Genomic DNA, 27759 nt, shown 5'->3' with positions numbered 1-27759 from the left:
CTGAGTCTTGCTCCTGGCAGCCCTGAGGATCTGCAGGTTCTTCTCGCTGGCTGAACGCTTGTACTCGGCTATGGCGGCACGCTTGGCTTCAATGACGGAAGTCATCTTGGTCGACTTGGCCTCAAACCTGTCGTGTGTCTTTGAGATCTTCTTCCCAAAGCTAGCCAAGGCTGTGCGGTGCATGGTGTCCCGCAGAGTTTCCCACTTCTCTGTTGCAGAGTCTCCAGGACACGAGGTGCCAAGTTCTCTCTCAAAAGCCTCTGCAAACTGTTGCACGAGGTCTGGATGGGGCATCTTGCTGACATCGATGCGGGGTTTCCCCTGCTTCTTGGTATGGTAGAACCTCTTTGGTTGCAGCCCGATCTTGCAACACACCAAGGAGTGGTCTGTGTCGCAGTCCACACTGTGGTAGGAGCGTGTGGGGAGAACGTTCTTGAGGGTGGCACGTCTGTCTAGGATCAGATCCAGTTGATGCCAGTGCTTTGAGTGTGGGTGCCTCCAGGATACCTTGTGCTGGGGCTTTGTCTGGAAGTACAAGTGGGCAATGCACAGGTCATGGTAAGTGCACAGCTGGAGCAGTCGCTGACCGTTCTCATTCATTTTGCCCACATCAAACTGCCCAAGGCAGGAAGACCATGATTCGTGGTCTACGCCCACTCTGGTGTTGAAGTCGCCCAACAGAACAAGTTGTTCCTTGCTGGGGATGCTGCTGATGATGGATGCGAGGTTCTCGTAGAACTCATCCTTTGTGTCTGATGTGGAGGACAGTGTCGGGGCATACACGCTGACAAGGGTGACTGGGCCTGCGGTGGTGTTGAGGCGGAGAGTCAGGAGTCGCTCTGAGCCATTTCTGCCTGGTTCCACCATGTTCAGCAGGCTGTTCCTTACTGCGAAGCCTACTCCGTGCTCTCTGGGCTCGTCAGGTTGTATTTAAACTACCCTGACAAAAGTAATTCACAAAATTTCACAGCAGATGCCCTCTATGTGTCCAGGACGTTTGGTTGCTCAGCTGATTAGAGCTGGCTGGTGCATGTAGATGCTTTTTTACTCCAAAGATATTTCTTTATTATTAGAATTAAGTAAAGGTTTTGGAATAGTCAACACTGTCAGCTGGCGAGAAAGCGCATTAATTTTGACTCTTGAAAGGCTGCTTATCATCAGTAGGCATTTCACCATAGCTGAAGAAATTGTCGTCAGTCATCAAGCAATGTGGTGGGCAGGCTGCCACATTCTAACACAAGCCTACTGCATTTATATACTACATTCTTAGTATCCCTGATATAATTATAATTCACTGCTCACGGATGCTAAGAAATAGCAATGCAACCTTTGGTGTATTGTTGAAAAGTTGAGAGAGGTGATCCATTATTGCGGCAAAGCTCATTTGCTTTTCTGGAATTGACATCGCTATCTGTTGTGGAGACAGGCACCAACTGTTCTATTAGCAATTAAATTGGCAGTGATTTTTTATTTAAGATTGTAGTTAGTTTAACCATATCGAGCAGAACCTACTGTCACAGAGTTAGGTACTATTAAAAAATTATACCTAAAATCAGATTGAATGCTCAGAAGCTCACTTGATTGTTAAAACTCTGGTAGGGGTGGGGGGAGTTCTGTCTGAAGAACTTAAATGCAAAGAGGTGGGTGCCAGGGTCTGGCTGTTTGCAAATTCCACCAAGGATATCATGGCATTGCTGCAGTTTCTTTCAAGATATAATACCAGGATGCTTCCATGTGCAAAACAGTGGTGGAAATAGTATAGAAACTTCAGATAATATTATACACAAAAAAAGTGTGATCTGGTACGATATCCGCACAGAGTTGTTGTTAGGTCAAGTTTAATTATACGTCACATGCTATTGAATGCTATTAGTTGGGAATAAATTTTATTTTCAAGTGTGTTACTAAAGTAACTTTTTAGTTCAGAGTTACATTTTTTTTTAATGTTGACGATGAAATAGTTGCTTGCAATTTACCATGAATTACATTGGGAATATATGTTGAAGATTGCAAGAGCAAAATACCATAGGTGTTGGAAATCTGAAATAAAAATAATTGCTGGAATTACTCTAAAGAAGGGTCTGGATCTGAAACATCACCTATCCATGTGCTTGAGATGCTGCCCGACCTGCTGAGTTTTGTGTCTATCTTTGCTGGAAATACTCAACAGGTTTAGACAGTATAAGAAGCAACTGGTTTAAACCGAAGATACTGTAGACACAAAATGCTGGAGTAACTCAGCGGGACGGGCAGCATCTCTGGAGAGAAGGAATGAGAGGTCTCGGAGAGATAAATTGAGGTAACTTATTAGGTCAGATAACCCTTCATCAAAAATTGGTTGCAGTGTCTGGGTAAGTTTTGTCTCTTTCCACCTTATATTGAAAACATAATTGCACTAGTGTACACAGTGGAGAGGTCATTCTGCATTGAGCAGACTCCTCTTCATTTGTTACCTTACCAGCAATCTTCATTTCTTCTTACAATCTTCATTTTAAAGATTTAATGTCATTTCCTGCCTTTAAATATGTATTAGATCCCTGCTTTGGGAAACATTTAAAGCGTTTGTGAGAGGATGTGTTATTGCTTTTTAAGCGTCTCAAAACAAGAAGAAGCGGGCTGAACAACATGACCTAGAAAGTCAGATAAAACAGTTAGACATAACAAATGCCATCGCTCCCTCTATTGAAATACATAATAAAATTGCAGCTCTCAAATATAAGTTAAATTATATTCTCTCAGCTCATATTTTAAGGCTTTTTCAATATACTAAACAAAAACATTTTGAATTTGGAGATAAACCACAGAAATTGCTAGCACGTCAACTCCGTAAATTAGAAGATGATTCTACAATTCATAAAATTAGATCAGAAAATGGAGATTTGCTTAAATTACCTAAGGATATTAATCAGAGATTTTTGCAATTTTATCAGTCATTATATTCATCAAAAATAACAGATAGCTCTGCGCAGATGCAAAACTTTTTGCAGGAATGTAACCTTCCTGGTTTGAATGTGAGTGATAGAAATTCACTGGGCACAGAAATAACTATGAAAGACGTTGAAGAGACCATTAAATCCATGAAAAATGGGAAGACTCCTGGCCCTGATGGCTTAAATAATGAATTTTATAAAACTGTATATAGTCACGCCTTTAAACAACAGAGATTACCGCAAACTCTGACTGAATCAACAATAATCCTCATTCCTAAAAAAGATAAGGATTCTGAAGACCCTGGTTCGTATAGGGCGATAGCTCTTTTAAATACTGATCAGAAGATATTAGCGAAAATCTTAGCTCATAGATTAAGTCTAGTTATAGATAAATTGATACACTCCGATCAATCAGGCTTTATAGCCAAACGATATTCATTTTTCAACTTGAGACGCTTGTTCAATATAATTTATTCAAATAGACTATTAAACGAAGATTTAGCAATCATCTCGCTAGATGCTGAAAAAGCATTTGATCAAGTAGAATGGCCCTATCTTTTCTCAGTGATGGAAAAATTTCAACTAGGTGAAAATTTTTGTTCATCGGTGAAACTTTTATATACATCCCCAACAGCTAGAATATTAACTAATCAAATGCTGTCATCCAAATTTCATTTATCTAGGGGTTGTAGACAAGGATGTCCACTATCACCGCTTCTATTTGCCCTTATTATAGAACCACTTGCTGAGAGTATTAGATCAAATTCAGATATTCATGGCTATAACACTAAACATACAACCAATAAAATTTCTTTATATGCGGATGATGTATTAATATATATTACAAAGCCAGAAATTAGCATTCCGAATTTATTAAATCTCATAACTCAATTTGGTTCATTTTCAGGTTATAGAATTAACTGGTACAAAAGTGAAATTATGCCAATAATGGAGCATAATCCGGCCATACTTCAACAATTTCCTTTTAAAATTGCCTATGGAAAGTTTAAATATCTAGGAATTTACGTGACTAGGAAATATACTTCTTTATTTAAATTAAATTTTCCTCCTTTACTCACTAAATTACACAGAAATATCCAATTTTGGAAAACACTTCCTATATCATTAGTTGGTCGTAGTAATGCTATAAAGATGATCTTTCTTCCACAGCTACTATACTTATTTCAAGCAATTCCGATCTATCTTCCAAAAAAGTTTTTTTTTTTAATTGATTCAATTGTTACTAATTTTATTTGGGACTACAAGACTCATAGAATAAATAAAAGACATCTATGTAAGTCTAAAACTAATGGAGGAATTGCCTTACCTAACTTCTTATTTTATTATTTGGCGGTTAATATTAAAAATATAACCTGCTGGTTGGATGATTCTGATCAACAACCGGATTGGTTAAAGATGGAGAAAGAGGATTGTTTACCATTTGATATTGGTGCGATCCTCTTAGCTCCAATAAATTTAAATAAAAAAACATATGGAGGTAATCCCATTATACACAGTGTTATCCGTACCTGGAAACAATTAAATCTTACGTTAAAATTGAGTAAATTATCTGTTTTCCTTCCTATTGCGAATAACCCTTCTTTTAAACCGTCTGTCTTAGATAGAGGATTTGCTCAATGGAAAAGTTATGGAATTAAAAGGGTGGGAGATCTTTATCATAAGGGAACTTTTCTTTCTTTTCAGGATTTACAGCAGAAGTACGGATTACATGTTAATAATTATTTTAGATATTTACAACTTAGAGATTATGTAAAATTACACATGCAAGAATATAAGTTTAGAGGTCCAGAAACACTTGATGTATGCCTGAATCGACATTATAATTCAAATAAATTAATATCCTTTATTTATAATACTCTCCTTGACACTGACATTCCGTCATCAGAATCTTATAGACGAGCATGGGAGGACGAATTGAATCAACTCATAATGCAAGATATATGGGATGAAAGTTTACAACATATACACCAATGTTCATTAAATACTAGACATTCCTTAATACAATTTAAAATAATACATAGATTACATTATTCGAAGACGAAATTAAATAGGATTTTTCCTAGTATCTCTCCTATTTGTGATAAATGTCCATTTCAAAAAGCTAATTTACTCATATTTTCGTAACTTGTATAAAAATGCAAAACTTCTGGTTGGAGATTTTTTAAATAGTTTCTAAAGTTATTAACAAAAAATTGGATATGGATCCAAAATTAATTATATTAGGATTATCAGAACATACTACAAATTTTACAACAAGTCAGGTACATTTTCTTGATTACAGTATAATAACTGCGAAAAAATTAATACTTAAATTTTGGAAAAAACCAATAACCCCCACAATTAAAATGTGGACTACGGAAATGACAGAGACCCTGCATTTGGAAAAAATAAGATTTGCCTTAATTGACAAACCTGAGTTATTTTTTAAAATTATGGTCTCCATTTATTGAATTTTTAGAAAAGTAAATGGGTTTGGCACAGGACTAAAATAAAAAATTAAAATTAAAAGTTGAAACTTGAGTTAGGGGTTGGATGTAGAACTGTGGTTATTGTCTCCCGGATCTACTCCCTTTAATTTTTATAGTTATATCTTTTTTTTTTTAATCCTCTTATTCTCTCTTCCCAATAGTTTATAGTTTTTTAATTTTACTTTCTCTCTTTAAAAATTTAAAAATTGAAGCTATGTAAGAACTCTGTAACAAATGTGTTTTTTATTTCTATTTGTACATATGCTTTTCAAAAATTTTAAAAAATAAAATAAAAAAAAATGTATTAGAATTAGTTTAATGTATTCTTGATATTATGGACATTTGGTGAAATTATTCAGGAAAGTTGCCTTCAAAGATGCTTTATTTATTTTGTATTTGTATTTAGCATTGGAGATGCATTAAAACCAACCTGTGGTTTGAAATACAGTCACCAGTCAAAATAACTGTTAACTTCGTACAACGTTCAGAAACATAATATGCTCCAATTATGTTGGCTTTATCACTTATGTTGGCAACTCAATAAGCTGCATTCTTATTTGTAAACAAAAGTTTATTTTTTAATATCAACCATACCTATATTCATTAATATGTGTTCATTTTAAATTCCAGATCCTGTTGACTTCCCTTGAACGGATATAAGTGTACTTTGGAGATGTCACGGCATCACAGCCGGTATGAGAGGGATTATCGCAGTGGGTGGGACTGGCAAGAGCGCATCAACAGCTGTAACAATGTAAACAATACCAACTGCACCAGTGGCATTCCCAACAACAACAGCATTACCAACCGACCTGCTCTTCTGCCATTCCCAATGGTTCCCTCCCATCTCTTGACTGCAATCACACCTGTCTCCACCACAGCAAGCAATGAGATGATGACAAGCTTAATGTCCAGCTCCGCTTCCTCCACAACAACAACGTCTAAGGTTGGGATATTGCTATCAGATAATAGTGTACACTGATTCGTATATTTTTATATTGCATACAGTTGAAAAAATAATCTGACCTCCTTTGGTTATTGTAATTACTACTCATTTTATGCTGACTTTTATGATCTGGTGAACGAAACACAAATGGTGAAGAATTTTCAACATTCTTTGGCAAATGGAAGTTTGTCATAACTTTATGCCTGACTTAATTTTAATTTCATGAATTCTAAGCCATAATTATACAAATATCTCTGTACATTTTTCCATGTATTAATGTGACAATTTTTATCCTCCATTTTAAACGTGAATTCAAGATGATCCAACTGGCAGTCAGTTTAATATATGAAAACTGCTCACAATTGTAAATTTCTACTCATGACCGTCTCACTGCTGTATGACTACTGATCACCAAATTACACCCACTTTTTCATATCATTTGTCATTTCATCTACAGGTTATTTGAAATGTTACATTGGCAGTGTTACATTATGCAATGAAAAGAGATATGTTAAAAGTTGTTTCAACAACAAAATTATACATTAAGGAAATGGGGATGTACAAAGAGATCTGGGTGTCCTTGTTCATCAGTCACTTAAAGTTACCATGCAGGTACAGCAGGCAGTGAAGAAAGCTAATGGCATGTTGACCTTTATGACAAGAGGAGTTGAGTATAGGAGCAAAGAGGTCCTTCTGCAGTTGTACAGGCCCTTAGTGAGACCGCACCTGGAGTTCTGTGTGCAGTTTTGGTCTCCAAATTTGAGGAAGGGCATTCTTGCTATTGAGGGAGTGCAGCGTAGGTTTACTAGGTTAATTCCCGGAATGGCGGGACTGTCGTATGTTGAAAGACTGGAGCGACTAGGCTTGTATACACTGGAATTTAGAAGGATGAGAGGGGATCTTATTGAAGCATATAAGATCATTAAGGGATTGGACACGTTAGAGGCAGGAAACATGTTCCCAATGTTGGGGGAGTCCAGAACCAGGGGCCACAGTTTAAGAATAAGGGGTAGGCCATTTAGAACGGAGATGAGGAAAAACATTTTCACTCAGAGAGTTGTAAATCTGTGGAACTCTCTGCCTCAGAAGGCAGTGGAGGCCAATTCTCTGGATGCTTTCAAGAGAGAGCAAGACAGAGCTCAATGATAGGGGAGTCAGGGGGTATGTGGAGAAGGCAGGAAGGGGGTACTGATTGTGAATGATCAGCCATGATCACATTGAACGGCAGTGCTGGCTCGATGGGCCGAATGGCTTACTCCTGCACCTATTGTCTATTAACTTAGTTGTATATCCCAAGAATTAGTGCTTAATAATTAATCCACCTTCCAGATCTGCTACTGGTGAAACATATTAATTTCCATTTAATGCTGAAAACCGATCTGTCAGAGGAAGGGGTTTCATTCTGTACCTCCTCTTTCAATTCCTTCCATAATGATAAGCCATCTTTACATTTAAACTCCAAACACTTCCTCAGTTCAGATCACTTATCATGTATATTTGATACTCATTTTCTGCATGAATATTAGAGAACAAACCATTAGAATTCCTTCCTTGCAATAATGGGTCATGATCATGTGCATTTGACCCATGAGAGAGAATTTATTCAAGGGTGATATGAAATCAGAAAAAAATTGCAAAATGTTATGAACAAATGTGAAAATTATCCAAAAATACCATTATTTTTTCCTCTGCATTTTATGTGACTAATGTAAGGTCAGACAATGGTAATGACCTAACAGGAATGATAATTTACATGTTGTTTCATATATCCTCTTTTTGAGAGGATTCCTATACTTCTCCAGTGTTACAAAAATCAAAAGGATTCCACAGTTTGGAGTTGTATGAACTACCAGATTCCAGGCAGTGAAGAAAAAATACTCTCTCTTGCATTCTAAGACTCTCCCTGAAGGAGCTGTGTAAATGTTGGACTCTCATACAGTTAACATGCATATGTGAAAGTTAAATTATTGACTGTGCTTTATATTACCTTGGATACACTTTTTCTATTATGAAATATTTTATTTTCACTACAGTCTGACTTTTTATAAATGTCTTCCGAATTGGTAATGCAGACATCCATAAGCAGGTTCCTGTGTTTATGGTTGATCATTGTTCCTATGTCATGCTTACGGGCATTTGGGGCAACAGCTTGTTTAGAACGTTAGCATTTCATTATACACATTCCAAAGTCCTGGATCTGTGACAGATTCCAACCAGTGAATCTGTTAGTATGTTCTGGTATTTCATAGACTTACTAAGACAACCTGCACCAAAGATCAGTTTAGTATAGTTTATTGTCATGTGTATCGAGCAACAGTGAAAAGCTTTTGTTGCGTGCTAACCAATCAGCAGAAACATTATACATGATTGCAATCAAGCCGTCCACAGTGTATAGATACAGGATAAAGAGTATAACGTTTAGTGTAAGATGAAGTCCAGTAAGTTCTGATGTTGGATGGGGCTGATCCTAAACCATGTTGTGATGTATCCTGATAAAATGCTTTCTAAGGTGCATCTGTAGAAGTTGGTGCGAGTTGTTGGGGACATGCCAAACTTCCTAAGCCTTCCAAGGAAGTAAAGGCATTGGTGGGCTATTCTTAGTCACGTGTGTGACCAAAAATGTGAAAAATTGTGGAATACATCTCTTCTAATTCTGAAAGGATTACAGGTAAAGTGTTTTGTACTGTATATATGACTTATCTATGTCAAATTTATCAAGTAAAATGTTTATGTTATGCTGACAATGTTTGTTTAGGGTCAGAGGTTAAAGATGACTTGTCACGCGTGTGACCATGTAAGATGGGTGATGGGTTGAGACAGAGAAAGAGAAAATAATGACAGATTGACATTGGTGGGTGATGGGGAGTTGGAGTGAGAGACGGAAGCTGGGAGGTGATAAGTGAAGACGCACAAGGCTGAAGATGCTGGAATTTGATAACAAAGGTAGTTTTTCAGTGGAACCAGATGAGGAAATGATGATGGGCAGATGGAACCACTTGGGGCTGAGGATTGGAGACCCAATAGAGTATGGGTGATAGACAGATGGATCCAGTTGTGGGAGGGAAGAACCTGGGGGGATCAGAATGACAGAGAAAAAAGCACATGAAATGTGGTTTACCTGAAATTGAAAAATTCACTGTTCATACCATTGGATTTTAGGGAATATATGAGATAGCCCTTTGCCTATGCTGATGCTGCTCGATCCACTGAGTTCCTTCAGTTGTTTTTGTACCATTAGCAATCTCCATTCTAAATTAGGTTCCCTATTCCAGTTTACTATTGGTTTAAAAAAAAAATGTAAACTTAAACATTTAAAATAAATGTAACCAATTAAATTATTATCACCTTTAATAAATTGCAGAAATAGAGAGATTAAAACTACCATCAGAATGACTCTTAAAAGTAACTTAAAATTGAAATTCTTAACATTCACAGTAACCTCTCAGTTGTAATACTGCATTTATATCTTTAAAAAGTCTGCACACAGACATTCTTTGGTACATTCTGTACAGTGATTGTTAATAGAATTGCAACTTACGAATGTTTAAGAGGATATAAAGATTGTGAGTTACTAAGTACATTGTGTCATTGGTCTTTGTGGAAAAATAATTTATCCATACAAAACAATCCCTTCAGTCATGTTTGAGATCAATTTAAATTGGTTCAAGGATAAATTCACATGGTTTATTAAAAAATATTAAATTGGTTCAAAGATAAATTAATATGGTTTATTATTAATGTCACGTGTAAACTCCACTGTGGTAACTTCAAGGATTATTCTCCAAAAGGTTAACACCAAGTATATGTTGACTTGAATCTGAGGATGAAGTGCTGGGAGGGGGAGTCACGTATGAGACGGCCTTTGATTTAAAATTATCAACATCACTGTACGTTCTTTAAAGGTGTGTAGCATAGAACTTTATTAATAAATCAGCAGAGAGTTCCATTGAATTAAAGTAAATCAGCTTCTGTTGTCTCGAGATAGAATGACAAAATTCTAGAATGTTTTTTAAAAATTGCAGCTAATAGAGCTTTTTTAAAAGTAAATTCATTGCTTATTCCAGTGCCTGTGTAAATATGAAATTGATTCCAACCTTGCTTCTGAAAATAATTCATTAGTCTGCTCAATAATCTCATCAAGTCTGTTCAGCGTTCCCTCAACATGCATATATTATGTGCTCAAGCATCCGAGTGAAACTTAAATCTGTGACTGGCAGTTCTACTTACCATGACTAAATAATACTGGGTGAGGTTTTGTCTTGCCCTTTTCAAGGAAACTAGGAATGTGTAATGAGTGTGTCCTTGCCAGCATTGTCCATGTGCCAGGATGCAATTAAAACAAAATTATTCAAGTATATTCAGCTAATAAATGTCTTGTCAAATCACATCATCATTTACCAGTGGCCAGACAGTCCTACATCGTGCACGCTGAGCACTCAATACAGACCATGACCATAGTGTTTGAGGTCATTCTCCATTATCCATATTCACATCAGCTTGAGTCTATCAGTGTGTCTTTGATGATGGTATTCAAAGATCTTGTGTAGTCGGTTGAGTCGCTTGCCAAGGAACTATCCAGGGAAGTGATAACTTCTGGCCATGTTTCAGGCAGGTTGTTTGACAATTAATTTAGTGGTAGTGACATGGAGGCTGGAGTAAATGTGAAGTGTTATTGCAGGCACCACTGGCTGAAGCATCCATTTTCTTGCACGGAAACACAGTTAGTGACCATGTCTTGGACTCTGAAATTTATCTTTGTTGCTGTTGCAATAGTAGGTGCTTGATATATTGGCTGAACTGTTTCACGTATGTGACCACAATTCATAGTTGTTTTTTTTAACTGTTGTTTCAGTCAAGGTATGTGGATGATTACAACACTTTGACATTATTTCCTGCTATATGTGCTACTGTCCAATAATTTACCTTGCTATCTATGGACTGTATTTTGGATAAATAGAGTTCAGTTTGCATGTTGCAAAGACATTTTGGTCATCAAGGCATCATGTGGTCAGCTAACAAAACATCTGACTGTTTAGAGCTATGGTGCTAGTGGGACCTTTCCAAAGACTTTAAATGCATGTGAAAGTAGCTGGCAGTGATCATGTCATGGGATCTTAGGATGGCTCCAACATGAAAGGAGACAGTTTTTACTGTTGAGCCCATCCCAGGTCTCTCCATGAGCAATTTTGTTTGTCCTCCTTCACTTCCTTTCCACGGCCCTGTAAATTCTGTCCCATCATAGACAAATTCAGCCCTCCATTGGATGTTACCATTACAACCCTGGCACTCCAAACCCTAACCACTCATTTTATTTAATACAATATTCTCTTGTCAGTAATTTGCCTGTAACTCTGCAAACTATTCTCTCAAATGCATATTCATTTCCTTTCGTAAAGGCAAAACTCATGTTTCCACCTATGATCCAGATTTGAACTGCGCTGACTTAAGAATTATTTCCAAACCTTATATCTTCAGGCCAATGTTTTAAATGTGTATTCATGTACCTTGAATCATCTATTAACTGGAACAATCTTTTCTTACTTATTCAATCAAAACCACCTATGATCTTGTACACCTCTGCCAAATTTTCTCTCAACCTTGTTATGCACCAGGGAAAACAGCCATGCTGCTTTCTCCAGTCTAACATAAGGTGCAGCATGTGAGTGCAGCAGGTAGATTTGGGGTTGGGATATATTGTTGGGTGTTTTAAAGTGAATTTTGATTTCTATCTAAACCATGGTCTACATAGCCTATCTATCCATATGAATATCAAATGTCAGTTCAGAGATGGGCAAGTACATTTTTACTGTGAATTCAGAAGGATCACCTATGTAATGGGGCTTAGTGTTTGTTCTGCCACTTGCAACACAGTGCAGACAATATTTTGTCTAAATGTTGTGTAACTGAGTATTGTAGGAAATGATGTGAATAACCTCCCCCAACTTCAACACAGTGCTGTTCAGAAGGAATGTGAATTGTTTAATGAAATAGGACTGAAAATGGTGGGTGTATCCAGCCAGCCAGGCGATATCTGTGGAGGTAGAAATAATGGTTCTGGTCAATGACCTATCATCAGAACTGGGAGAAGTTAGAGATAGAATTATTAGCTGCAGAGGGGGTGGGGGTGGGGGTGGGGGGGGGGGGGGGAGACCTTTGATAGGGCTGAGTGGTGATTGGAGAGGGAGGATTCAATGATAGGAGTACTTGGTAGAGCCATAGCAGGGGGGCAAAGGCCTCAAGATCACATTGAGTGTGGAGCTGAGAGTTGAAGTGATAAGAATTAACCTTGCAGTCTAAATGAAATTATTCTGCAAAGCATTTGGCCAACTTACATTTGGCTTCCCATTTGGAGACTGCATCCGAAGTGTTAAGTTCAATATACAATACTAGAAGAAATATAAGTACTTCTAACATGTCTCCTTTTCCACAACCATGGTCTCCTCTCTGCCATACTTGACAGGACTCTCAACATTTGTTTAATTTCCTGCACTTCAGCTCCCACCCCTTCTCCTTCCATTTAGACCAAGGGTGGAGTTCCCCTCCCACTACTCCCAATTCCCCTTTGAACAGACCATCCTTCCCAATTTCTGATACCTTCAAGCTCATGCAACTGCAAACATATGTTTTTCCGACTCCTTCTGCCGAATTCCCCATTCAGTTATCAATACCATTGCTTCAAATATACTTTAGTTTAGCCATCCGTCACCACCAATATCCATCGTCCCCAACCCCTCTTTGTGGCAATGTCTCCCATGGCTAACAAAAGTAATCCCATCTTTCCTTTACCTTTTCCGTTCCCACTTTCCCAGTGAATCAGTGATTTGTTCATATTGCAGCAGACATTTTAGAGTATTATCCAAAAGATTAAGGCACTTGAATTGAATTGAATTGAATGGAATAGTTTATTGTCACATGTGACATGTCAGTGAATTCTTTTGATTGCATGCACAAGGTATAAAGGGATCAGATTCAAAATTGGCTTGGCTATAGACTGAAGGCAGCAGTGAAGGCATTATTCTGACTGGAGGTCTGTGTCCAGTGGTGTTATAGAGTTGTAGAGTTTTGCAGCATGGAAATGGGCCTCATGCTGAATAAGTTGGCATATTGGCCTATTCCTACTTGGAATACTTGGTCAGTACGGACAATGATGTTCTCTAAGAATCAGTGATGTTGCCTCTGTTTTTTGTGAAAAATACAATTGATTTGGACAAAACCGGAGGTGGACTGATAGGTGAATTTGCAGATGACCCAAAAATTGTCAGAGTTGTGGACAATGAGGAAAGTTGTCCAAGGATTCAGCAGGCTATATACCAATCGGAAATATGGGCAGAGAAATGGCAGATGGAGTTTAATCAGTACAAGAGTGTGGTGCGCCACTTTGAGAGGTTAAATGTAAAATTAAAGTATATAATAATAAGTGGTCAGAGCCTTCGGAACATTACTGTGCAGTGGGATTTTGGGGTGTAATCAGCAGCTCCCTGAAAATGACAGATAAAGTTGATAAGGTGGTAAAGAGAGCATACACCATTTTCACCATCAGTTGGGATGTAGAATATAAAGGTCAGGAAGTCACATTGCAGCTGTCTGAAGGTTTTATTCAGCTCTGGTTGCCCCATTACAGGAGGAATGTGAAGGCTTTGGAGAGGGCGCAGAAGATGTTCATCGGGATGTCGCCTGGAATAGAGGATATTAACAATAAACTGAGGTTGGACAAACTCGGATTGGTTTTTGTGGAACATCAAGGCTGAAGGGAGAGTTGAAAGAAGTATCTAAAATTACGAGATACAGTTAGAGTCAGAATGATTTTCCCAGGATTGAAAGTTCAAATGTTAAAGGGCATGGATCTATGGTGAGACACAGTAAATTCTAAAGAGAATTCTGAAGCAACTATTTTTCCACAATGTGGCAGGTGCCTGCAGCCTGTGACATCAAGAGGTGGAAGCAGACACAGTATCAATACTTAAGAGGCATTTAGACACAAGCAAGGCATAGAGAGATATGGATCACCTCTGGGATTAGGTTAGCAGGCTGAAGAGCCTGTTCCTGTGCTATATTTATCTATTTCTATTTTAGTTCCAATTTATATTAACACAAGTAGTCGACGATTACTTTTCCCTCAGTCCTAATGAACTTTGTTATCACAGTTCAGCACTGTTAACAACATTAGCACCCAGTGATAAAATGCACTTAATAATCATTGAATTGGTTCCACGTGACAGTAATAATGTTGCATTGAAGTCACAAAGTACAATTCTTGACAATAAACCCTTCCATTTATTGTAAAATGGAAATGTGTTGCTCGTTATAAAGAGCTGGAAGGAGAAGATAATATCAGCACGTAGGCTATTGAAACTATTGTGAACAAAGAATCAAAGTACATGAGTATAAAATTAGAAATCTTCAAATCTAAAATTAATCTTGGATTAGAAGAAATTATTTCTGAGAATTGCCTATCACCATGTAATTATTATTGTAGTGATTAACATCACTTCTAGAAATTAAAAACTGGGTGAAAAATTGTGCAAGTATTAGACTGTTGATTATATAGATGAGGATTCATAGAGTTAGTAGTGTTAACTGTGCAAAATGCCACATAGTTGATATGTAACCTTTTGCCTACTGAAATCTACCATCTAAAGTTCTGCGATTATCTGAATTTTTTTATTTCATAAAGGTATAAAATTGTTAAAGAACCTTTATGTCAGAGGGTTAAGTAAATAGGATGAAAATTGAATGAATTGTAATGGTCATCTGAAGAGGTGGTTAGTGCTTAGAGTCATCCTGCACGGAAATGGGCTTGAGGCCCAACTCATCCACGCCAACCAAGATGCCCATCTAAACTAGTCTCATTTAACAATGCTTGGCCCATATCCCCCTGGATCTTTTCTTTCCTTGTACCTGCCCAATCCTCTCCAGTTCTTGATTACCCAAACATAGGGAAAAGGCTGTATGCATCTATTCTGTCTATGCCCCTCATGATTTTTTAAATCTCTACAAAGTCATCTTTTGTTCTATGCTACAAGGAATAAAATAGCATAAAGGGGTAGCAAGGAATAAAGTAGCCTGCCCAACCTCTCCCTGCAACTTAAACATTTGAGTCCTGGAGGCATGCTTGTAAATCTTCTCGCACTCTTTCCAGCTATAAGGCATCTTTCCTAAACCAGAGTGACCAAAACTGATTTCCACCATTCTCACTATTGGTGTGGCTTCACCAACGTCTTGAATAACTGCAAAGTAACATCCTAACTGTTATACTCAGTGGCCTGAGTGATAAAGGTCAGCATGTCAAAAACTTTCACAACTCTGTCTAGCTGTGATACCACTTTCAGAGAATTATGTACAACACTCGCCAGGGCCTTACGGTTCATTATGAAGATCCAGCTCTGGTTTAACTTCCCACAATGCAGCACCTCAAACATATCTGAATTCAGCTTAATTTGCCATATTTCGGTCTACTTGCCTAGCTAAACAAGATCCTGGTGTAAATCTTGATAATTACAATACCACCTATTTTAGTTTTACCTGCAAAATGATGCCTTGAATATGAAGACAGAAGGAATGGGTGACGTTTTGTGGTCGAGACTCTTCTTCGGACTGATGTCAGAGGAGAGGGAGGTACATAAGTAAGGAAGTTTATAGATAAGGAAGTGTAAGGTGTGTGTAAACAGGACACAGGGAATGGAGATCAAGGAAAACATAGAATAGATTAGTGTTAGTTGGGAGCAGGTAACAACAAAGCAAATAGAGATACAATGTAGTCGGAGACAGTAAGACTGGTTGGAGAACTGGGAAGGGGGAGGGATGGAGAGAGAGGGAAAGCAAGGGTTACTTGAAGTTAGAGAAGTCAATGTTCATACCGCTGGGTATACCTGCCTGTCCCGCTAAGTTACTCCAGCATTTTCTGTCTATCTTATGTCTTATACCCAACTAACATCAACTTACTTGGTTACTTTAAAAAAAATCAAATTTGTGAGATATTATCTCCCACGCACAAAGCTATGGTGAGCATCTGCATTTAATTTCTGTCTTTAGAATGCATGTGTATCTTAATCCTGCATAATCTCCTCATGGGGCTGAATGTCTTAAAACGTGTGAATGTAGATAACAACCACAGAGGTCATGCTTAGGGGTCTATAATCCATAGGTTTTTTGTTGCAGCTCTTCTTAAATAGCTATCTTCCAGTTCCCCAGCACTTCACTGGTGGCTAACAATGATTCAAATATCTCAGCCAGGCCTCCTGTGATTTATTCAATCGCATGCCTCAGTGTTCTTGGATATACCTGACCCGGAGATTTATCTAGTTTCATACATTTTAAAACATCTAACACCACCTCGATTGTAATGCAAACTATCCCTAGATACCCCCATTAACGTTCCCCAGTTCCCTGGTCTTCTTTAATCTTGTTGTATTTCATGCTTCATGGCATAAGAACATGTATTTAAAAAATGGTTTTCATTTTTGCATTCTATTTTGATGAACAATAATTGGTGCTCTGATACTTTTGCCATTCTGGCCCACTGTGTGATGAAGTATTATTTCCTCGGCAGCTTCCTGAGAAGGGAGGTTAATAATATCTGGGAACTCATCCACCTGGTGCATCAGACCCATCTTGAGAAAAGAAAGAAGATGAATAGAAATGAATAGAAATGATTGTTGTAAGATTAGTGTGCACAATGGAACAAATGAAATGTAGAAAAATCCTGAATAATTTATTTTAAAATCTTTTTCACTTCTTAAGATGATATCCTAAGTATTAGTTGTCTAAACTTTGGTTAGGATGAACAATTCTTAATAAATTTAAATACAACTACATATCCAGTTCAGAAGTAACAGACATATATTTATTCACAAAATGCTGGAGTAACTCAGCAGGTCAGGCAGCATCTCAGGAGAGAAGGAATGGGTGACGTTTCGGGTCGAGACCCTTCTTCAGACATATATTTGTTCTTTCAATGGCAATACAGTACTTGGTTAGTAACGTGGATAGGCATGGGAAACTGCAGGTGCTGGAATTTGAGCAATAAATATAGTGCTGGAGGATCAGCAGGTCAGCAGCATCGGTGGAGGGAATGGGAAGATGACATTTCAAGCTGGGACCTTTCTTCGTGTTGACCCTTCTTGCTGCCTGATCCACTGAGTTGCTCCAGCAGTTTGTTTTCTCACTTTGTTAGTAATAATTGACAGATTTGATTGGAAAATTGCAATTTGACCTTGATCTATATGTTGCCTTAAGCAAAACATTGAAAGTAAATGAAGGGAGGTGTGCATGTACTTCAAGATGTCGAGAAAAGATCCTTGATTAGGTCTGACACTTCTTTCAACATCTTCACATTTAACCATAAAAGTACTCTTCTTAAGTTATCCATTCTCCATCAAATTTGATTTCAATTTTGCAATCCATGCAAAGACCCAATTGTCTATAATCACTTTCCCTGCCCTGCCCTGCCCTTGTTTCTTCATCCCTCAATTTTTTGATCCTTCTGTCCACATTGAAAATTAATTTCTGCCTCCTTCCTATTCTATATTCCTCCATATCTTCTCCCAACCTTTCATTGCTCTGACCATGAATAACACCACTGAAGGAGGTAAGGAGAATATCAGCAAGAGGAAAACGTGCTTAAAAAAAAAGGAAATGTGGAATAAACTTACAGAATAGATTTGATCCAATTTGAAGACACAGTGTATTGTTTTCTGCATTTTTGAAGCAATGCTGCATTTGTTCTCTTTAAGATAGAGTTTGCTTGAATTTCCCTCTGATACATTTTCAATTAAATGTCACCATAACAAGTTAAGGAAAGAAAACTTTTCATTAGAATTGCATTGTTTCTGCTCCTGGATTCTTTATGAAAGTAGGCATGCTGGTTTTCATTAGTGAATTCAACTGTGTCTGTAAACAGTCTATCCTAGTAATTTACCATCTCAATACGTTTATGTTTGTTTTGTGAGCAGAAGTGATCATTTCAATGCCTCATGAACTGACTTTTCACTTCAATGAAAAACAGAAATATGCATCATGAACAATTTAATGACTTACATGGTATTGCAGAAAAAAATCTGCTGCCTCCTTAATAAATGGTTTACATTTAGCCAATGGCACTGCAAGAAATATGGATTTAATTCCATGGTTGTTAGATAACATCCAACTGTAGCTATTTTCTAGTAAGCTACTAGCAGCTAGAAAAGAAACACTCCACATGGATTCCTTCAGCATCAGTCGCAAATCAGTTATAAGTGAAAATAGATGCTAATGAAAGGTTGTTGATGTCAAATGTTAACTTGTTTCCCTCTGTTTTAGCTACCTGACCTGCTGAGTATTTCCAGCAATTGGTCTTCTAATTAAGTTATGGTGCGAGTTATGTAGGAATGCTGGTTCTCAATGTGGAGAGATGATGATGTAGCAGTTTAACAAAAGTGTTTAAAGTATAAAGAGTTTAAACGCAATTTGTTAAGAGAATCTATTAAATCTGCCATGATCAAGCAGAGAACATCAATTTAACATGTTTGGTAAAAGTATCCCAAAATAATCAGGAAAAAAATAATGAGTGACTGCAATCTGGAATGTGTTGCCTGAAAGGTTGGTGAATGTATATTCATTAATAACATTAAAAAGGAAGATTGAGGGACAAGGTCAACTTTACAGGCTGATACTGTTCCTGATGCAGGGTCTTGACCTGCAACATCAACTTATGCTGTTTGACTCCAACAGTGTTGTGCTGCTTTACATACTATGTTCTTCCAACATTCTGCTTTGTCCAAGGAAATGGGTCTCATCGGATAAGTCTACCTGGGGATTTACACATGCTACATAAACTGATGACTTCTCATTGAGCGTTAGCAAAACATGTCACAGATAATAAACAATGCACTGAAACATTTCCATGTTGGTTGTCACCATTTGTCCCATTCTCACCTTATTTCCATAAAATTCTTCCTCAAAGGTCAATACTCATGCTCCTTTGCATCAATACATAATTACACCTGTTTGACAAAGGTCTTATCAGCAATTTATAATTGACAGCATAATAATACATTTCCAAGGGTTTTCAATTCCCATTTTTCCAAGGAGATTCCTATTTGTAAAAATGTCAAAATCAAGAGCACCTTGCAATCTGTTTTGCCCATCAACTGAGGCTTAATTGTGTCTACTTGTCATCCAAATAGACCATCTGCTCTATTGCAGCAAATTCCAATCTCTGGCTCTGACCTCTGCTTTTGGCATGTTGGCCTTCATCCGTCAGGGAATTGAGTATAGAAGTTGTCCACATGTTGTGATTGGTCCCATAGAATTAGCTTATACAACCTTCGGTACACCAGATCCAGAATTAAAGTTGTACTACACTAAAATAACCTTGTGAATATTCATTATCATCACTGATGACATGAGAAAATATTTCTGCCTAGTCCTACAATTTCATTGGTCTTCACAGCCACCAAAACGTTAGGTACATCTTTGAAAAGTAGTGAAATCCTTTTACATCAATCACAATTTTACATTATAGTCCATTACAATGCATTGTGCTCATGCGACTCACTGAAGGCCTCCAGACACAATAGAACATCATGGTCACTAAACCAATAACTCCCTCCTCGCATTAATCTATCCATGGTAGCTTGAAAAATCTCCACAGAATAACTTTGTATGTCTGCATGTTGGTGGTCAAGTCCATTCTGCACCAGATGAAGGGTACTGACCTGAAATGTCCTCGGTTTATTTCCACTTATGCTGCCTGACCCGTTGAATTGTTGATCATTGGTTTGTTTTAATGTGACTTCTTACTCTCCACACAGCTGCATTATTTTATCCACCTTGTTCAAAACAACTATTGGCAAAACCTGCTCTGGTCAGTTTCACAAACACACAGTACTAGTCTAACTTGTGCAATTGCTTTTCAACGTAATACTTTGTAATATATAGACTGGCCTGGGCTGATGCAAATGTGTGGATATCTTCTAACTCCAGTATTAATATATTTGAATACTTTATCAGATCTTTCCAATAATAAGGCATCTGCACTGAAAATATTCTTCCCAACTAGCTTCCCTTGTCCATTAATGTTTCTTGTTTTTGTAGGTTGCTGCAATGATGTATTGTTTTTTCTCCCTGTTCATTGCATTACACAGTGCAATCCATTTGTTTTGATGTCTGTAAAACCTTACATGAATGTTTTCAGTTTGGCACTGCTTTGTCTTGATGAATTTGCTTGAATAAGTGTGCGACATATCAAGGTCTTCATTACCATTAATTTGATGTCAATAAGTTATTAAGAGTCTACCTGTTTATTACCCTTTTGCTTGTAGCAGAGATATAGTTTGATCACTTCCTCATTGTCTGAATAAACTTTAAAATTACAAAATGTTTGTTTTGAATTACAGCTGAAGTTGCTTTTATTGCTTGTCTTGTGGATTTGCAGGGTGTTGAAATATATCCATTGACAAATTATAGAACGATAGACTCTGGAGCACAATAGTATTTGTTTGAAATCATGCTTGAGTAATTAGAAAAAAATGGTCGGATTAATGGTTGGAAATATTGCTCTGTATGTTCACTGCCTGTGAAATTAAACTGCTTTCATCTTTTTTTTTTGCATATATTTTGCACTTGTTTGCTCTCTTTACATTTAATAGAAAACAAGACCAAGTGGACCCGTTGGGCCCAAACCTCTCCTGCATTGGTGCAGCACCCTCTCCTTCCCCCTTCCCTCTCCCCCTCCTCCCTCCCCCTCCACCCCCTTCAGATTACATGAGATTCGTATTTTAACATTCATGGATTTTACCATCAGCTGTGCAGATATATTCATAACATACACAGACTGCTTTTGGGAATGATGAGTACTGCTATTTATGAGACGATGGTAAAGCAAGATTTTGCATCTTGAATAGCAGCTACAGCTTGTAGTGTAATATTGTTTTCTGTGGGAGGTCAGGATGGAACTGAGGAGATGTGAGGATCGATGATTACTTTGGAAATGATAGCTGTGATTAGGTGTCACACAAATGCAAATTTGTTTTAAATATGGGAAATATTTTGTAAATGTTATTCAAAAGCCTGAGAACATGAACCAACTGTAAAAGGATTTTTTTTTTAATATGAGGTGCGCAATGCCTCTACTCAAACCTTTTAATGCCTTTGCCTTAATAGGTTTGACTTTGTAATGCAGTCAGCAAATAACTTGATTGCATTTGCTTCAGAAAAAAAATGGTGATTATTATGATGCTGCTTGCTGATATGTGAGAACTATAAATGGGTTGGAATTCCCACAGGGTTTCACTGTTGGAAGTGTGACCCAGCCTTTGGAGAAAAGCTAACATTGCCAAAGTAAATTATTTCATAAGTGTTTCTGCTGAATTTACAGCAGGAGGTGCAGGAGAAAGTCATAGAGGTTCAGGGACGCTCATTTATTTAAATTTCAGGCATGTGTGATTTCAGTTAACATGAAAGCTGATTTTTCTACGTAATTAATGGCCCATTAACAACATTAATTCTAAGAAATCACCTACTTCAAAGCTTTAAACTCATGTAACTTAATTTGTGGGTTGTTACGTGCAAATGAAGAAATGATAAAGCATTCTCATGCTTTTTGTAAATTGGATGTGGAATTCTACCCCATGTGTGTTTATGACATGAAAGTATTTTGTTAAATACATTCCAGAAGCATGTCCACTGCCTTTTAATTGTTAACATTTGTGTACCTTATTTATGTTGACAATAGTTATTACAGGGCTTAAACATTCATTTGTGTGCTCACCAGAATAAGTTGTCGTGTCAATGTCATAGGGCAGACATTATAATCTTGCATGTGAATTGATCCAAAACTTGCCTCACGGAGGAGCAGTTACTTTTTACTGGAATTATGCTTTTGTAATATTTTACTAATTGAGGTATTTTTTCTATGTACAGATGGCTTGCAAAGAAAAAACTGAAAATAATTGCTATTTTTGAACTAATTACAGGTTCGTGCAAAATAGCAAAGATTATTTGATTTATACTGAATTGGTTACCACATTTTGAAAAAAACAATTATCCCCACTGCCTTTTATTTTGAATATTTCAGTTTTGATACTATGGTAGAGCCGTTACTACAATTATTGGCAATTGCTGCTCATTATGAAAATATAATGAGCATATAGTCATGAGTATTCACCATTGGTAAATTTAACAATATTCAAGCAATCTGATTTTTAAAAATCATAGATAGATTTTTTGTATGTAAATGTTATTATTACATCTTTTCAATTTATTGAGTCACACACACACACACACACACACACACACACACACACACACACACACACACACACACACACACACACACACACACACACACACACACACACACACACATATATATTGATAGAATTCCCTAGTTCCCCCTTTCACCCCTCAGCATTGACACATTATCTTTCATATTTTCAGCTTTCCACAGGGAGCATTCTCCTTGTGAATCCTTCATCTGCTCATCTGCACTTATCTACATGCCCCTCATCGTCTTCTAAAACTTACCCCTGCAACCATAGGATATGTTACACCTGTCACATTACCTCCTCCCATAGCACCATCCAGGGATTTAAGCAGTTGTTTTAGGTGAGGTAGTGATTCACCTTCTCTTTGCACATGGCCCTCTACATTTGGTGCTCACAGTATGATCTCCTTTGCATTGGTGAAACATAGCATAAATTAAGTGGCCATTTTGCAAAGCAAATGCGCTCTGTCTGCAATGGCCATCTTGAGCTTATGGTTTCATGCCACTTCAGTTTCAGTTTAGTTTATTGTCACGGGTACAGTGAAAAGCTTTTGTTGCATGCTAACCAGGCAGCAGAAAGACATTACATGATTATCATCGAGCCATTGCAGTGTGACATGATGAGGGAATAATGTTTAGTGCAAGGTTAAGCTGGCAAAGTCTGGGATAGTTCGCGGGTCACCAATGAAGTAGAGAGTAGTTCGGCACCGCTCATGGTTGTGGTAGGATGATTCAGTTGCCTAATGACAGCTGGGAAGAAACTGTCTCTGAATCTGGTGGTGTGCCTTTTCACACTTCTATACCTTTTGCCTGATGGGATAGAGGAGAAGTTAGAGTGGCCAAGGGTGCGACTTGTCCTTGATTATGCTGCTGGCCTTGCCGAGGCAACGTGAGGTATAAATAGAGTCAATGAAGGGAGGTTGGTTTGTGTGATGGTCTGGGCTACGTCCATAATTTGCTGCAATTTCTTGCAGTCTTGGATGAAGCTGTTCCCAAACCAAGATGTGATGCATCCTGATATGCATCCCGATATAGTGCTTTGATGGAGCATCTGTAGAATTTGGTGAGAGTTTTAGTGGCCATGCCGAACTTCCTGAGCCCTCTAAGGAAGTAGAGGTGTTGATGTGCTTTTTTAGACGTTGCTTCAATATGGGTGGCCCAGGAGAAGTTGTTGGTGATAATGACTTCTAGGAATTTTAAGTTTACAACCATCTCTACTTCGGTGCTGTCAATGCAAACTAGGGTATGTGTACCGCTTCGCTTCCTGAAGTCGATCACTAGCTCCGTTGCCTTGCTGACATTGAGAGAAAGGTTGTTGTCCCGACACCAGGACATGAGGTTCTCAGTCTCCTTCCTGTACTCTGTCTCATTATTATTTGATATCCGGCCCACAGTGGTGGTGTCATCACCGAATCTAAAGATTGAATTAGATTTGTGCATGGCTGCACAGTCATGGGTGTACAAGGAGTAAAGAAAGCGGCTGAGAACGCATCCTTGCAGAGCACCAGTGTTAAAGATTATCAAATTGGATGATTTGGCCCCTATCCTCATTGATTTGGGTCTGTTGGGCAGGAAGTCGAGGATCCAGTTGCAGAGATGGATGCTGACACCAAGTCCCGCGAGTATGGTGATATAATGGTATTAAAGACAGAGTAGTCTATGAATAGGAGTCTGACATAGGTGTCTCTCTTATCCAGGTGTTATAGGGATGAGTGTAGGGCTAGGGTGATGGCATTATCCGTGGAACTGTGGTGGCGGTAGGAGAACTGTAGTAGGAACTCTTCTTCCTGCTCCCTCACTGACATACCTGTCCTCAGCCATCTTCATTGCCATCGAGAGACTAAACACAAAATGGAACAACATCTCTTATCCTGCTTACAGTTCAATGGTATGAATATTGAACCTAATTTTAGTAGCTGACATCCCCATGCTCTCCTTTCTCACACACTTAGGAGTAAACTTAATTTATTCTCCTTATGTTCATCTCTTCCTTCCTCGTCTCATACCTCGGTCCATCTGCACATCCTCCCTTCCACATCTGGCAATTTTTCCTCTTCCCTCCCTGCAATGAAGCAGAGTCTCAACCCAAAATGTGAACTTCCATCTTTAGATATAACTCTTAGGGCTAACGGAATCAAGGGACATGGGGAGAAAGCACGAATGGGGTCCTGATTTTGGATGATTAGCCATGATCATATTGAATGGCGGTGCTGGTTCGAAGGCACGAATGGCCTACTCCTGCACCTATTTTCTATGTTTCTATGTTTTGCCTCCACAGAAGCTGCTTGACCCACTCAGTTCTATCAGGATTCCAGCATCTGCTGTCGCTTTTGTCTTGGTCTTGAGCTTGGATGGTGCTTTCTTCTCTTGCTTTGCTAACCTTTGCAAGAATCTCTTTATTTCTACATGCCATTTGTGCTTGCAGCTTCAAGTAGTTTAGGTTATTTAGTTTGGTTTGGAGATACAGTGCGGAAACAGGACCTTCGGCCCATCGAGTCCAAGCCGACTAGTGATCCCCGCACACTTACACCATCCTACACACAAGGGACAATTTACAATCTTACCAAAGCCAATTAACCTGCTAACCTGTACGTCTTTGGATTGTGGGAGGTAACTGGAGATCCAGGAGAAAACCCAGGCAGGTCATGTGGAGAACGTACAAACTCCGTACAAACAAGCACCCATAGTCAGGATCGAACCCGGGTCCCTGACGCTGTAAGGCAGCAACTTTACTGCTGCTCCACCTTGCCGCCCTACAATTGCCGTCCTACAATTTATCACTAATGTACCAAAATGTAATACATTCATTTAATTTCTTGAATGTCATTTGCCCATTCACCAATGAATTGACCATGAAACAGAAATAATGGTATTCTTAATGTAATAGGATTTATTTTTTCTATTTAAAATAAAAGCATCAGAACAGTTGATTTTAAATATATAATTATTGACTATTGAGGATAATAGCAGATATTGTGCAAATCTCTATAGTGCAGGTATTGCAGTTCAAAATTCTACCTTTCTGTTGTACTGCGCGAGACAAAATAATATAGAAATCTTCTAAGTACTTTAATCTATCGTTCCCGTAATGAAGCCTTCCAAGATTTAGTTTGGTAAGGTTCCCATCATTGATGCAATTAAAAGTTGTATTCAATGGGATGTTTTTCATTTATTTTGAGTACCTGCGAGTGCAGAATAAGCAAATGGTGTGATGAAGAGGGGAGGCACGTAAAATAATAATTTAAGAGTTTTGCAAGTATGTGATGCACGTATTCTCATTTTTTGAAATATTAAAATGTTATAGTTGCTATTCCAGAGGATAATTTTATGCATGACCTTTATGTTTGCCTTTTTCAGTATCCAATAATGATTTTGTCTTCCAAATTAATACGCAAAGATTACACTTGATGGTTGAGTTGTGACAAAGATTTTACCAATCCTTAAACAAGCAATTTGTTTTTGAGGAATGTTGAATATAACATTTCAGTTACTGTAATATTTTCAAAAGCTTTAACTATCACTGCAAGGCAGGACATAGTGCAATTAATAATTAGGGTATAGCACTTGGACTTAGCTCAAGAAGGCAAGAGTAAATGCCAATTTTTTTCTCCCATTTAACTTGTATTCACGAATAATGATTTAAAAAACCTCCTCTAATGATTCTGGTCCCACATGGTAACAAAGAATAAGTCTAAAGCATATCTCGTTGCCACTGATAAACTGATCGTGTTACTTCTGGAATAAACAACAAATATGGCAATGTATATGATACTTTTAATGTAATGTACAGTTCAATAGTACTTATATAACAACTGTTAATCTTGCATTGTTTGCCAAGTCATTAATTTTATCAGTTTAATATTTTTAGGTTTTTTGCTGAAAGCCAAAGTTTGGGTCCAAATTTACTTGCATGTCGGTCTACCCACTTTCATATCAGAGGTACCATTGATGAAAGTGAGGCCTATATTTAAACCGAAGATAGACACAAAAAACTGGAGTAACTCAGCGGGCCAGGCAGCATCTCCGGAGAGAAGGGAATGGGTGACGTTTCGGGTCGAGACCCTTCTTCAGACTGAAAGTCATGGGAAAGGGAGATGAGAGATATAGACGATGATGTAGAGAAATATAGATCAATGAATGAAAGATATGCACAGAGAGGGAGCTGGGAGAGAAAATGTTGCAGAGCCAAACTTCAAATTTTGCCTTCAAACTCAACGTATCTTACATGGAGTTTTTTTTTAAATGCCATTTGTTTTCCCTCAATAAATACATTCTTCATGAGATTCTCTTTTCATATGAAGCACCTAGATCTATCAATCACAGACTCTGTTTTTTAAGTTCATATTGAGAGCCGCCTTGATGTTAAAAAATGATCTGTGAGGCAGAGATCACAGCATGGTACACTCAAGTATGCAAATCAAAAGGCTGATACACACAGAAATTATCTTTAGCCTGATCTACTTAGAGTAAATTCAATTATTGTGCAATTAATATCTAAACTATGGGTGGAAATGATCTAATTTCACAGCTAAATTGTTGATTTTCTTAGCGTTCATTCATGATATATTGATGTCTGTCTGAATACTACATGGTCCTGCATGCACACTGTCTCGTGTGCATGCCACATGTACAGTCGGCAAGTCATTGGTTCCAGCGGCTTTAGGGCTTGTCTACCTTGCATGTGAAGTCTGGATTCGGCGGATTGCGCGGAGGAAACCACCAGAAGGTTCAATGGGCAGAAAGACGATCCCAGAAAACGTCGTGGAGCGCAAACAGGGCAGAATGAGATACAATAGACAATAGACAATAGGTGCAGGAGTAGGCCATTCAACCCTTCGAGCCAGCACCGCCATTCAATGCGATCATGGCTGATCACTCTCAATCAGTACCCCGTTCCTGCCTTCTCCCCATACCCCCTCACTCCGCTATCCTTAAGAGCTCTATCCAGCTTTCTCTTGAAAGCATCCAACGAACTGGCCTCCACTGCCTTCTGAGGCAGAGAATTCCACACCTTCACCACTCTCTGACTGAAAAAGTTCTTCCTCATCTCCGTTCTAAATGGCCTACCCCTTATTCTTAAACTGTGGCCCCTTGTTCTGGACTCCCCCAACATTGGGAACATGTTTCCTGCCTCTAATGTGTCCAATCCCC

The 27759-nt window shown here is 38.1% G+C and overlaps 1 protein-coding gene across 5 annotated transcripts in view; it reads left to right on the top strand.

The window, feature by feature from the left end:
- The window catches only part of klhl29 (kelch like family member 29), a 303479-nt gene that overhangs the window by 142558 nt on the left and 133162 nt on the right, over positions 1 to 27759 (top strand). For all 5 annotated transcript variants that reach the window (XM_078399307.1, XM_078399310.1, XM_078399306.1 and 2 more), the window contains one exon: positions 6050 to 6365. In XM_078399307.1, the coding sequence (XP_078255433.1) occupies positions 6093 to 6365 (273 nt within the window). In that variant the 5' untranslated portion in view covers positions 6050 to 6092. The remainder of the gene's footprint in view (positions 1 to 6049; positions 6366 to 27759) is intronic.

This window comes from Rhinoraja longicauda, chromosome 5 (genome assembly GCF_053455715.1).
Source record: "Rhinoraja longicauda isolate Sanriku21f chromosome 5, sRhiLon1.1, whole genome shotgun sequence".
NCBI lineage: Eukaryota > Metazoa > Chordata > Chondrichthyes > Rajiformes > Arhynchobatidae > Rhinoraja > Rhinoraja longicauda.
Note: the sequence above shows the minus strand (reverse complement) of the source record. Positions and strands in the feature narration are given on the sequence as shown.